The following is a 14,221-nucleotide window of genomic DNA, read 5'->3' as shown; positions in this document are numbered from 1 at the left end:
GATGAGCTTACTTTAAGCAAGAGGTTGAACTAGAGGCTTCCTGTGGTCCCTTCCAGCCAGCGAGTCTGTGATTAAGAATCAATCTGTTTTTAACAAATCCTGCCCAAATCCCAGGATGCAAAGGGCAGTCACAGCTGGGAGTTCACATTATGGAATGCCATCCCAATCTTTGCAATTCAGACAGAAAAATTCAACCAATTTTGACCAATCCATAGTCAATACAGACAAATTTCACACCACGCGACAAGTCAAGCAGTTGAGGGATTAAGACTTAAATTTGAAGGGTGGCAGCTGTGTAAGTATCCTTCCTTTATTTTCTCTTTCAGAGGGCTCGAGTCTCTAACCTCTTGTGCTATCTCTGTGGGAGCAGGGAACAGCCAACATAGCTAGCTTACACTGCCAGCCAGCAGGCAGCTTCCCTGTGCACCTATCAGAGACTGTCCCCTACAAAGTGTGCACTCAGTCCCTGCAGTGCTTGCTCCTGCTGTGTCACTGTGTCCTTCCCTCCTCGTTTGGTCTTCCCATCCCTCTTCCCTCGGTGGCAAGATTACAGAGGCAGTGTCCTGTTGCTGGTGTGCCCTTGTCTGAGATTTCTGCTTGACTTTTTTTTCTCTGCTCAGCTCTTCTCTTTGCTCTGGTAAGTTAGATGAACAGCTTCCTTACAGTCACTGCTTGGTGGCATGGTGCAAGGGCTTTAATGTGAGTACTTCCCTTTTGGATTGTCAGCACACATTTTCTAGGAATAGCCTTAAAAGCCTGGGCACCATGTGACACCTGAGGAAAATGGGCAAGTATCTAGGGTTGTTGGTGAAAGTAAGAAATGCTTCTTTTAAGAGTGATCAAAAAATTTTGAGATTATTTTGGTAGAGCTTGCCTTGAAGTGAGACAAGGGGCTATGGCTGGTTTGCTACAACAGTAAGTGATCAAGACTCAGGTGCTGAACATGAGGTGAGGCAGGGGACTTCAGAAAGTCTCTGAGTCTGCTTCTGAGCCTGTATGGAAACCTGCCATGAAACCTCCAAACTTTTGTTCGGTATTGTACTAGAAGATTGTGTATAAATCATAAAGCTATTCAAATGTAGCATGTAGCTGGCTTTATCATCAGTTTTTGAAGTAATACATAGGGTGGTGTCTAGACTGTAAAAAGGTACTTGTATTTTTCTGGAGAGTAATTGGAGCTACAGTAGTGTGGGCCATTCCAGAGTTTAATGTTTTCTGCTTTGACATGTTACTGTAGTTTAATCTAGTGTTATGTCAAGGTAAGAATTCTGATTTTATCAGCATATGTTCACTGCAAACATACAAGTGTACGCAAAGCTTTGTTTTAGAGAATTGTGTGAATATGTGAATTTTGAGCATAAAGTGCTGAGTACCCATCCCATTACCCATTTTAGAAATGCTTAAAATAGCTCCTGGCTGCAGAGCAGGTGCCATGTGTCCTTCTGCTGGATACATGAGGAGGCAAAAGCTAAATATAGAACAGTTTGTAAAACCTCCAGAAGTTCAAACTGCAAGAAGGAAAGGGGGAAACAAATTCCATGAAAAGGAAGGGAAAGCACACTGTCTAACAAAGATAAACAAAACTCTGTGACAGTCTTTAAGACTACCTGCAAAAAAAGCTAAGAAGAAAACATTTAATTTTTGCTTTATTCATGCCAGGAGTGTGCCTGGGTAGCAGTGTTGGCTCCAGCAGTGCGAGGTGGGCTGGTGCAGCCCAGCATGGGAACAGCTGCCCCAGCAGCAGAGGGATGGCTGTTGCAGCTCTGCTAAATCAGTCATTGACTCTTGCCTACTGACCTTTTACTTTGGAAATACCGACTGTTGTCAAAGCACAGTGAAGGCAAGTTGTGCTGCTAATGTGAGATATTAAGGGATATGATCAGAGACAAACAAACTCAGCATGTAACAAGACTGATCTGAGCAGCACACCTTTTGCTGTTGCCTCTGAGTGCAGCTGCGGCTATGCTGTGTGCTTAGCTATTCTGAGAGCTCCATTGCTCTCCTGGGTTTTCCCAAGTTTTTAAAAGAGGAAGGAGGAGAATGCAGAAGAGTCTTTGTCACAGAGGTGAAGCAGCAACACCCTCTGGCTCTTGAGGGTATTTCCCATTGGAGAAGAGGAGGGCCATAGTGACTATCTGTAGAGGCAGCAACCACAAGTGTCTGGGGTCAAGTTTCCATCCAAAGCACCAGGGCCAAGAAAGGTGCTGATCTCAGAGCTGTGGAACAGGTCCAGAATTTGGGAACGCAAGAGGAAAAGAATAAACAAGATGCAATCATCAGACTCACTCAGATAACTGGTCAGTCCTCCCCTTTGCCATAAAACAGGATAAGGCTGTGTTGGAAATTTAGGTACCTGGAGGCAACAGTAATGGTAGTAGAAGTTGCAAAACTCAAGACGTGGGTAGTCTAAAATTAGGCAAGTCTGAGAAACCAAAGAATTCCTCTTCTGGACTCAGTCACCTAATTTTTAGGCATTACTGTGTCTAAGATAATATATAATCTAAACACTTTGGGTCTTGGTGAAATTGGCACTGAAAGTCTTTTATGGCCTGATAAGGCAGAATTCCTTATCTGCATCAAGCTTAAACAGGCTGGAGCATGAGGAGAACCAGGGCCAAATGCAGTAAAATCTCCCAGCGTCAAAGGCTGTAAGCAGACAGCTCTCAGTAGATGAGAGCTGCCCTATCTCCCTCAAAATAAACTCCATGACTCTGTGGAAGCTGTTGTGCAAAAGAAGGTACAGAAGTCTTCACAGGCATTGCGTTTGTACTGGAAAGAATTTATCAGACCTCTGGTTTAGCCTGAAGAAGAACAAAGTAAAACATTTGGATATTTATTTGTGTGAGTAAACACAGTCTCTGATATGACCCAGCAGGTGGGCATCCTTGGTTTAAAGGTTCATTGCTGGATGTTTATGGGGTTCCTGCCTGCTTACCGTTCTGGGCTTGTGGACAGGACCTCAGAGGATGCACATTGCTATGGTTTCAGAGACTGATTATAACTAATCTCCTGATTTCCTGCAAGGCCAGCTTGTAAACATCTTGATTCTAAAAATCCAGTTTCTCTTTCATTCACCCATGCTTTTCCCTTATTACTGAGCAACACCACGCATAGATCGATTGTTGATTTAAAGCCTACTGTATTTGCAGGCATACTTCATGCTTAATGTAAGAGGAAACCTTTAGCCAGACAGCGCTGCTCCATGAGAGTTGAAGTTGGGAGCTGGGAGGCACCTAAGGGAGAGAGTCGGGGTGTGGTGAGAACATCAGTTTGTGCCTTCTTACAAAGAGAGGGAGATAGTCAGAAGAGAAGTTCATGTTTGGAAATGGAACATTTTGCAATCCTGTTCTCCTTCTGTGATGAACATATCAAAAAAACAGAGAGTTTTGTTCTGCCTAAACAAGAGCTGGTGATCTTGGATTTTCTAGCTGATTGATTCCAACTGCCAATTAGCTCAAATTAATGATTACAATTGTAAATACTAGACTGAATATGTCAGAGATAAACACATACTTTGTGGAGCTTCTAGCTTAGCATTTACAATACTCTCAGTGACCATGAATTATCTGGCAATCAATTAGCCCTAGTTAAAAAAAAGATCATAAACTGTAGGCTAATATTCATGCTATCTGGAATTATTTACCTAAATTGCATACATAAAGTCTAATGTTTCAGTGTAAGTTAAATTCAATAAGACATCAAATCAGACAGATATAACTTTACAATCATTTTGCAGTGATATCATGACAATGCCACAAGGAGGACAGAATGGAATGCAACTGTCTGAAGGGTCTGTGAGACAAGGTCCAGACAACTGCCTAAGCCATTTCTTCTGGCAAGTTGTACCTATGGGAGGACTGCAGGGGCATGGATTTATAGCTATGAGTTTTCAAGCACATCCTGAGCCCCACTCAAAGTTTTCAATTATTTGCTTGAGAGATGATAACTCATTTGACTATCTTATCTGCAAGCCTAGTCATATAGAAAATCAAATCTTGAAAAACGTTGCTTTAGCGATGGCCATCACTGCACGTGCAATCATCACTTTGACTGGGGAGAGTTTAATAACAAACATCAAGTCATTTATTACAGTAAATGACATCTCTCTTATCATATACCACGTTTGGTCATACTAGTTTACAATTTTGAAAGCTGAAGAAATTTAGACACTATAGAAAATATATGTTACATCCTACATGAACAGGGAACAAAATGCTTCCCAGTTAGCTCCATGTTTTCAAAGCAAGTTGTCTTAAAAAATAAGAAAGGAACTGCTTCAGATGCTGGAACAGAACCAACCAAACAAGCTTCTTCCTCTCTTCCTTCCCCACGGGCACCATTGTAAATCATATCATTAAAGAGAGGAACAAAAGTCAACCTGAAGAAGACCGAGAAAGGGCTCATGGTTGAAAAGAGTAGTCTGGAGTCAAGCAGAAGTAGGGGCTAGTTGCAGAGCAAGGCCCACCTGTGCACCCCCTCTGCACTACTTCTTGAGGGCAACACAGTGGTGCCAGCAGCTCTGCTGGCACTCTGAGAGAGAAGGAGCCTTCTCTACACTGAGTTTTTTAGCTACGTACAGCTTCTGCTGGCCCACACCTTGCAGAAGCTGGGAGCAGATGCCCAGGATGCTCTTGCTGACACCCTCATTGCCAGGTTCTGGGTAAACTGGAGCAGGCTCTGAAGAAACACAGGTATGTTTGACACTCTGTATTTGCCTGGCTCACTGCAGCTGCTCAGAGACATGAGAAATCAAAAGCTTCCCTTTGCAAACTGGGAATAAATTAGCTGAAATGCATCCTGGAAAACACCATGGACTATCAAACCGTGTTATGTCTGGTTGGTTTTATTTCACTGTGATTTATTCTTATTTTTGTACTTTGTCAAACAAGATGTCAGCATCATGCAGCAAGTACAAGAGAAGAGTGGTTTAGAGCTGTTTATCTTATTCTTTGCTGTTATTGTGACAGTACCAAACCAGGTCTCTTGTAAATCAAGCACCATGCTGGGCTTTCCAAGGGCACAGCACAATTTTCAGTGCACCAATTTCATTTAAAATATTTTTCATGATTATTGACTTAACATGTGCTGACAGGGGAAAAATAGAAAATGAAACTAATGCAGCTCTCAAGTGAAGCTGCCTATATCAGTAGCCAGTGTTGCAGGTAAACAGATCAAGAAAAGTAAACGTGGTAAATGGTGTGCAGGGAGGAAAATGGTATAAGTGACTCAGGTGTCATTTCATCTGTCATTGCTGGCAATGGGAACAGGAGGTTTTCCATTTTCAAGTGATAGATTTGGGTAGGTTTTTCTCTTGGAAAGTATATAATTTGCTTTTCTCCTTGCAGGCAAATCACCTTGGTTATTTATTTAAGTGTGATATATTTATCAAGCCAGAGCTAATGGATGAGATGCCATTCCAAATTTCACACAAAATCACTCACATGCTGGCCAAGCTTTGGGAGCAGTTCGATGACTAATTCTGTGTGCTTTTAAGTCAACCCTCCATTTGTTTGCTGTCAGGTACTGCACTAGGAATGGAGAATGACCGGTCTCCGACATCACCTGAGCAGGATACCCAGGGGCAGAGTGGGGACAAACCTGCCCCTGGCTTGGTGTCCCCTGCTCCAGCCTCCACAGAGCAGCCAAGTGCTGGGCCCGAAGAAGCCACGTGTGACATCTCAGAGGAGTTGAGCCGACAGCTGGAGGATATCATTAAAACCTACGGGTCTGCCACGAGCCTGATGGAGAAGGAAAACACTTCTACAGGAACTGAAAAGCCTAAGAAGGGAGAGCAAGGCATCTTGGAGGATGCAGAATATGAAGATGGAAATGAGGAGAGTGAGAAAGAGAAGCTGGCTCCTGGGGATGCATGCAGAGCAAAGGAGCCCAGCGGCAACAAGGAGCAAAAGCTGGAGAAGAAAATCCTGAAAGGACTAGGCAAGTATTTACATACACAGCTCTTCTGCAAACACAAGTAAGAACTCCCTTGATCTTTTCCATTTTAAGTCTCTGCCATGGATAATAGGAACCTTCAGTTACCACTGAAAATTACAGTGACCATTACAACTTTTCTCTAACTACTAATTTTTTTTTGGCATTACCCAACATGTAGGCTGGATCAGATATTAGTCCTTTTAAAAAGAAAAGAGCTTGGGATTGTATCACAGAAATCTAATGCACTAGTGGGCCTCCCAAAGTGGTTATCCACAGCTGTCAGTCTGACAACACACTGCACAAAGTCACTTCTCAGACAAAGGAAAACCCAGTCTCTTGTTTGTGCCTCAGTAAATTATTCTTTTCCTGCTTCCTCAGATATGACTACTCACCAGTCACAAAGGTGCTAATGGTGCTACTATGTGGTGTGGGAACCTGCAGAACAAATTCACTGTCATGCCCAGGTTATTTTTGATTTAGCAAATTTTAGGAAACCTCTGGACTCATTATGGACTATATGAAACAAACTAATACATTTATTCTCTCTAAGTACAGTGCTTAGAGAGCACTTCAGCCCTGCCAGGGCTGTTAGCTGAGCTAAAAAGAAGTCTCAGCAACTTTTTATACAGCTTGTCCTTTCTGCTGGGCAGCCACTAGAGAGCAATGTAGTCACATTCCAATCTAACAAACATGTAATTTATTTTCCTTCTTGCATTTAACTCTGGCCAATCTTCAAGCTTCTGCTTTGCATGAGAACCCAAACCCAACCACAGACTAAGCCTGTAGAGAAATAACCACAGAATGTTCTTAGAGGCAAGGCACTAAGCATAGGACAGATTATAGATTTTTTTCCCAAATTCCTTGAATTTCCAGAAGAAAGTTCCTCAGTTTCTATTGCCTTGGCTTTGGTGCTGTTATTGGTACCTCAGCAAGCTCACTGAAAACCCTACCAACACACAGTGCTCCAGTTGCACTTGCAACAGTTTTCACACTAGTATTTGACTTTAGCTCTCTTCAACTTATTTATAGAAATGCTGTAGAGAGAATTTAGTGTGAAATAAAGGATTTTCTCCACTGACAGTACTTCTGGACTGCACTAGACTTGAAATGGAAAAAGTCCAGCCTAAAGCAGAAAGCAGATTTTGTCTCACAGCCTTGGGAAAGGGGAGCATTTGGAAAAGCATGTCTAAGCCCCTGGCACCAGGGATGCCAGGGACACTTTGTATTTGATGAACAAGCAGTGTTCAAGCTCAAGCTCGTGCTTGGGGCTGAAATGAATACTGAGAGGTATCAGAGGAGAAGCAATACTTAAATGGCTATGCAGTGATTTAGCTATTCACACCTCAGAGAGTTATTAGACTTTCTCTGGTATACATACTCTATTCACCAACTCATGGAACTGATTTACACGAGTATCATGCAACCCAGACCTGGCTGGCAGTACCTACTACTCTCTGATTGTTGACTTCCACACCACAGTCTCCTTACCTAACTTAATCTTCCTTATGTCATATATGACAGCAAAGGAGCTGAGTACACCAGTTCTGATCTGCTCTCACTTGCAAAGAGATCTATTCCTGGGCCTTCAGGGTCCAGGCCCTTTCTCTCCCTATTTCAGTCAAATGTGCCATGTATTTGACCTAAACATGTTGCAAAAACATTCAATGAAAATCAGATTACACAGGACAAAAGCATTTCACAGATAACGCTTTCACTAGAATAGAGCACATTACTGAGGTCTGAAATGGAGGAAGATTCTAGCATGTTTGTTCTTATGGCGAAAACCCCAGAAGTTCATAGCAAAAAAATATTCCTTTCCTTCCAAAATGCCTTATTTCTCTCTGAGTTTTTCCAGATCCATGCATCAAACAACCAATTTCATAACAGAACATCAATCAAACTACCATCAAATCTCCTCTTCTTTTTTAAAGGTAAAGAAGCCACCCTACTGATGCAAAGCTTGAATAAACTGAATACTCCAGAAGAGAAGTTGGACCTGTTGTTTAAGAAGTATGCTGAGTTGGTTAGTACAGTATTGGTTCTTTTCTGTACAATCTGTCCATACAGGAAGGTATAAAAACTTGTCATGCAGCATGGTGAAATCTCATGTAATAGTACTGTCTGTTGTGCTAAATGAATCCCAAAATAATTGTCATGGTCAAATAATTATGGGTAAGATGGAGGAAAAAAAAGTAAAAAGTGAAGAAAACAAGCTGAACTTTTGGTCAAAACGTTGATGAGGTAGAATATTCATACTTAAAAGCAAATCTATCAAACTGACCCACACTGGAGACTAATGTCTAGGCTTCTGTCTTCACCTTCTGCAAGGAGTTTTGCATGCATCTGTAAGTGGGTATTTCTTTAAATTATGTTTCGGTCATTTAATTAAAATGAAAATAATACAGGACTTAGTATAAAATATTAGGAAGCAGATAATAGCCAACTGGGACTAATCGTAAGAGAAAACACAGCACAATGAAATGAAGAGTCAAAGCCTCTGCCAACATAACATCATCCCTATAACAATGCCACCTACCCAACTCTGTTCTTTCTACACTGATGATGGGTTATTTTCAGATTAATTTTTTTTCTAAGTAGTCAAAGGACTGTATGAGCATAAGCTGTGAAAATCTTTCAAATGAAAAGGCTGCAGCATTTTACAGTTTGTGGAGTGCTGAAAAATGTGCCAAGCAGATCATTGACTTTGTAATTGGTTTTATGCACAGATGTGTCCATGTCTCATCATAATGTGAAGTTTAGCTTTCCCTTTTTTCACATGAAATCCTCTGTTCATGCTTTATCTCATGCTTAAAGGGAATTCATGCTCTCCGATTAACTGAAATAGGTCTTCTTCCTCTATAAAGTACTCTTCACTGCATTCAAACAGCATTGCAGCAATGTATAAAACAGGGACCTTATTTCCAGTAACCCATGGAGGAGAAAGGTGCTAAAACAAAAATACTCAGCATTTGTTTCTGACATACTGTGCAATGTCACTGAAATAAATCATTCAATAAATGCAACTAAAATCTTGTAGGAGAAAGCCTTACACTGCTCACTCAGCACGGCTGAGGGGTGTAGTGTGATTAATAGCTTGTCAGCTCTCTCTGCTCCCTCTTGTCTATCCCCATCACACACTTCAGATCACATCTTGTTTTGCTGAGTTGTTTTCCACCCAGATCAGCCCCCTGGTCTGGTGAGCACAAACACTTGTTGCAGCAGAGGTCAAGGGAAGATGTAGCCATGTGGCAGATTGAGCTTCTCCTGCTTTAGGTAGTGTTGGGGCCGGCTGTGGCTTAAGAGGTTCCTGGTACTTGGGGACCCAGTGCAGCACCAACACTTCCCCATGGCCAACCAGCAATATGTTATTTATCTGTCAGCACATGCCCTGGCACAGTCTGTAGTGACTGTGAGTACACAACGGAAGGCATCAGGGAAAAGCATGGGCTGGTGAAGGAAGAAGCCATGCCTGTGAGGTTGGGGAAGCAAGACAGCATAGCCATTTGGACACAAGCTGTGACTGGCTTATTTTCAGAGATCCTGAGGGTCTCTCATCGGTGTTGGGTGCAAGAACCATATGCTAATAAATAAATAAATGTAAGTGTTGTCATTGTCTACAGTGGGGTCAAGATAAAACTTTTTTTCCTAAATTAAGTGTTTATTTCTCTAGATCAGCCTTCCAAAAATCATAATTCCTTCTATTTGCATTTAATTTTAGCTTATATTTCATTAATTATTCTTAAAAATTTATCAGTGGCAGCCCTTTTGTCATTCCTATATACCCTTTCTCAGTGCAAAAGTAGTCAGATATTCCTGAGAACTTTGAAATACAAGTTTCTAGTACAAGTTATTTTAATGGGAAAAAAAAGGCAAAAAAGGCTTGGAAGACTTCTTTTATTATGATTAAGACCTACTTTATTCTAAACCACCTATCTCATGCAGAGTTTGAGTGAATCGTGAAATTTGAGTAAATCATTATCCACTCAGCACTGACTGCACATGCAAAATGTGAAGCAAAAAGAACATTTTTTATGTTTCTCAAATAAAAGTGGAAGGGAACAAAATCAAGCTTATAAAGGAAAAAAAAATTCAGCCTTAACTGCAGAAAAGCTATTTTTTTTTCCTACAATACTGGAAAAATTATTTCAGTGCTTGAATAGATTCGAAAGGCCCTATTCTGATCTATGGGAGTAAAACACAATGCACACGCTGAAAGTTGGACATAAACTGTAAGTATACTCCAAGCTGGCAATTGCATTGTTTTGTGGTACACATAGGTGCAATTTGATTAATAATACAGAGGTCTCTACTGTAAGCATAAATTACAGAACAACTGCAGAAAACAGATCCTCGGGCATAGGAAGTGTGAAAATATGATGCTTGTTGACTGTCTTGTTTGAGCTGCACATCGTTCCCCGGTGCTCACAGACTTTCCCAGTCATACTGGGGTTAATAATTAATACTAGTGGTACCATATTATTAGATAATATAGACTTAATGGCAACTGATATTATTAAGGTTTGCATGTTGCAGATCATGTGCTAATATTTTTCAACCAGAAAATATCTAGACTTCAGAAATATCTCACAATGTATGCATGCCTGTGATACAGTGGGGAGGGCTCTTGTGTGTTGGAATGGGAGATGAAATCATTAAAAGCTTCAGAGGGAAAATGCTTCTTTGACTTTACTGTTAATTTACAGTACAGGAAATTTTTTCCAAGCAGACTCTAATAGGCATGTGTCAAAAGAAATGACCAGGCTGTGCAGGGACTGATATCAGCAATTCTGTTGTTGCCCCTCACTCTCCCCTCCAAATACACTCTCCTCCCCACCAGCCCTCTAGCGAAGGCAGGAGCCATGCACCCACAGGAACAGGAGGTTCTCAAATGAACATCAGGAACTGTCCACATTTTCTTCAGTAACTATATGGAGACAAAGAGCCTAAAAGAGTTTTGACTTCCCATAACTCACCCCTGTTGATGACAGGACCTCCAGAAACACAACTGACAGATGCTGCCACATGGTCCTGTGAACAAGAGGAGCCTGGCAAGAGTAGGTGCCCGCATGACATTTTGGGAAGCTCTTCCCTGAAGAGAATTCTCCTCCATCAGCAACAAGGCTCCCATACAGACAGCATTCTTGGTTTCCAGCACTTGTCTTGCTATTTTTTGAGAAGGTTCCTGGGTATTTGGGAAGCCACTTCTAATTCAGGAAACTGTAAAAAAGAATGAGCAACTACTGTGTTTTCTCATGATCTGGAGAAATCTCACTGCATAAAGCACTACTGACTGTTCTAGTTCCTAATGCCAAAACAAAAATAAAAATCTCACAGATGTCCTTCAAAAAAATTCAAACCAAAGAAGGAAGGACTGAAATGGTGTGACAAAAATGTTAAAAATTATGTTCACCCACCCACATTACAGCACACTTGGGACTGTTGCAGTGAGCAGTCTTGAGACTCTCTCCAGCTCCCTCTCTCCTCTCCCATTAGCACTGATGAATACAAAACATTTCCTAAGAGGTTAAGAAAGTCTGAACACTCTCTAAACCAAAAAAGTTCATTTTCTTTTCTTTTTTACCTGTCTTTTTTTCATTTTAATCCCTGTTTCCTGCCCAGCTCGAAGAACACCGTGCCGAGCAGAAAAAGCTGAAGTACCTACAGAAGAGGCAGGCTCAGATCACCAAGGAGAAGGACCAGCTGCAGAGTGAGCACAGCCGAGCCATCCTTGCCCGCAGCAAGCTGGAGAGCCTGTGCCGGGAGCTGCAGAGACACAACAAAAACCTCAAGGTGGGTGGTGGCCTTAGCAAGGTACTGAGCAGTGGAGGGGAAAAAGATGCTGATGCCTTCCCATCTTGCTCTAGTACCAGGTCAAAGAGACGTTTTCTTCTGTACTTGCAATATAGAATTATATGTTATAATTATATTTATAATAAGTGCAATGTATATACTATATACTGTACAGTATATGTAGTATATAACATATATAAAATATATAATATATAATTATATGTTTTAATTATATATTATATAATTATAAGTCTTCAGGTCCATTTACACCAAGACCTCTTTATTTCTCATTTGGAAATATCCAAGCACTTTTGGATATTGTGTTTGCCCACACTAGTTGTAAGCCCTCCTTGCATGATCAGGAAGCTCAGCACAGAGAAAAGCAATGGTGCTAACAGACCAGGTCCCTGAGACTGCAGATGAAAATGCATATGCATGGGCAGAATAACAGGGACACCAGCTTTGCTCCAGTGGACTCACAGAATGCTGGTGGGTATTTTCACATAATTTGAGTACTTGGGTTTTTCAAGTGATTTGTGAAGGTCAGTCAATCAGGACATTTGCCTCAAGACATCAAACATAGACAGGAAGAATGCCAGCACTGTGGAAGTAATTTGGATTACAAAAATCAGTTCAAAGAGGAAATTTTCTGGAGTATCAAAAGGCTGGGATCCATATGTCTGCCTATTGCTTGGTGCATCACACCATTTAAATGTGAAATTTATAATATGATTATGCTTCGTGAAAAATTGTAGGTTCACGAAGTATATTACTGTTGTGATTGTCTTTTTTTTTCTGAGGACATGTTAGTGATGGTGGTTGTATTATTATACAAAAAGCCTCTGCTTTCATCTATTAAAACCCCTTCTTTATGGGGATATAGTTATGTATAGAATTACATATATGAATTGTCAGCAGCAAGAATTCCACCTGATATAACCCCTATTAACTGTAATGGATTTTCATTCATTTCCACCAGCTCAGGAGTGGGCCTTCAGGGTGTAGCTCTAACTTTCATTGTACACTGGTAAGAATACATCTGGGAGAGGGCAATGGTCACACATATATTTAAACTGTGTGCTAGTAGAAGAATAGAAGCAGTTTAACAGATGGGGAAACTAGAAGCAAATCTCTGTACCCAGTTATAGTAGCACAGAACTGGTAGTGAAAATTAAATATATGCCTGTAATTTGTACCAGATCTGAACTATACTTCAATATTGATTTACACGGATTTACCAGACTGTCTGTGAGCAAAATCTTTCAACAGAAATACAAGCCAGTTCTAAAGTGAATTAAGAGTACAGAGTACAGTGCTTTGCATAGCCTTAACTGAGATTACTAAACAAATAATATTAGGGGAACAAGTTGGTGGAGACTGGGGTATAAAGAATATTTGGAAAACATATTTGGAACAAATTTGGTTGAATTTCTCACACAATTTCCCAGCTACTTTATGCTTATTAATCTTGTTACTAGAGAACATGATTTTCCCTTCCCCTTTGTATATAAATATTTCATCACACATTTCAGCTTTACATTTAGGAAAGTCTCTTTCCAGTTCCTTTCCACTTGTTGGACTGTTTTGCCTTGTGACTAGGTCCTCTAAATAAACCTATCAATTTCAGGCTTAGTTCTGATTTTTATCCTGTGCTTATGCCAGGTGAATCAGGAAAGGTACCTGAGTTGATCTGGTAGTAGGAAGAAGTGTTCAAATTCTGGCCACTTCTTTCAAAGAAATTGGAGACCTTTTAAGAAACCCAATATACCATCTTTCCTCTGGTTCCTGTGCTTTCAGTGTAGAAAAAACAAAGTTAAATAAGACAATAAGACAAAATAGACTTGCAAAATATACATGAATTAAATTAATAAACAAAGGCACTCATTATCTTTATCCAGTTTCATCTCTCTGAGAATTTTAGCAGTTCTTGGAATATTTGCCTTTAAGCTCTAGCTCCTGGAGATCTGTGACTCTCCAGAAACTCATGTTCTGTTTATTTGAGTGCAATTTTCTTTCACTTAAGACTGTACTGAGAGGGCCCAAAAGAGGAAAATCTGTCAAATGTTATTTTTAAAATCTCATACTTAAATGTTTTTATTTTGGTTTTGGCAGGACAGAGAAACTGATTCATAATTTTTTAGTGTTTGGGATTAGCACCTTTGATTATGTTCCAAATCACGGAAAATAAAATCTGTAGGAGATTGTGCCATTTCAATAACAAAGGAGAAACCTGGCCTGCCCAGATCACGAACCATCTCTGACTTACCATGTGGTATATTGTATGCACATCACATCATGTAAGTGTCATCTTCACTCAGCTGGTGTGTGGAATTCCCATTAACTGGAGATCCATGCAGCCAAGTGATGATGAATATGCTATGTGGAGCTGTATTGAAAATCTACAGGGCAGATCAGAGAAGAAAAATTTCTGGTTAGCATTGGATACCAGCCTCAAATTCTGACTTGCATACAGCCAGGTATTCTGATTATTTCCTTG

The 14,221-nt window shown here is 40.6% G+C and overlaps 1 protein-coding gene across 2 annotated transcripts in view; it reads left to right on the top strand.

Annotated features, from left to right (window-relative positions):
• The first annotated feature begins 446 nt into the window (after positions 1–446).
• Positions 447–14,221, top strand: part of TXLNB (taxilin beta) — a 36,552-nt gene continuing 22,777 nt past the window's right edge. For both annotated transcript variants that reach the window (XM_027669961.1, XM_027669952.1), the window contains exons 1-4: positions 447–637; positions 5,521–5,937; positions 7,866–7,957; positions 11,554–11,724. In XM_027669961.1, coding sequence (XP_027525762.1) covers positions 5,535–5,937; positions 7,866–7,957; positions 11,554–11,724 — 666 coding nt within the window. In that variant the 5' untranslated portion in view covers positions 447–637; positions 5,521–5,534. The remainder of the gene's footprint in view (positions 638–5,520; positions 5,938–7,865; positions 7,958–11,553; positions 11,725–14,221) is intronic.

This window comes from Corapipo altera, unplaced genomic scaffold (assembly GCF_003945725.1).
Source record: "Corapipo altera isolate COAL_440 unplaced genomic scaffold, ASM394572v1 2b, whole genome shotgun sequence".
In the NCBI taxonomy this organism is placed as follows: Eukaryota; Metazoa; Chordata; class Aves; order Passeriformes; family Pipridae; genus Corapipo; species Corapipo altera.
The sequence above is the reverse complement of the archived record's forward strand: the minus strand, read 5'-3'. Positions and strand labels throughout refer to the sequence as shown.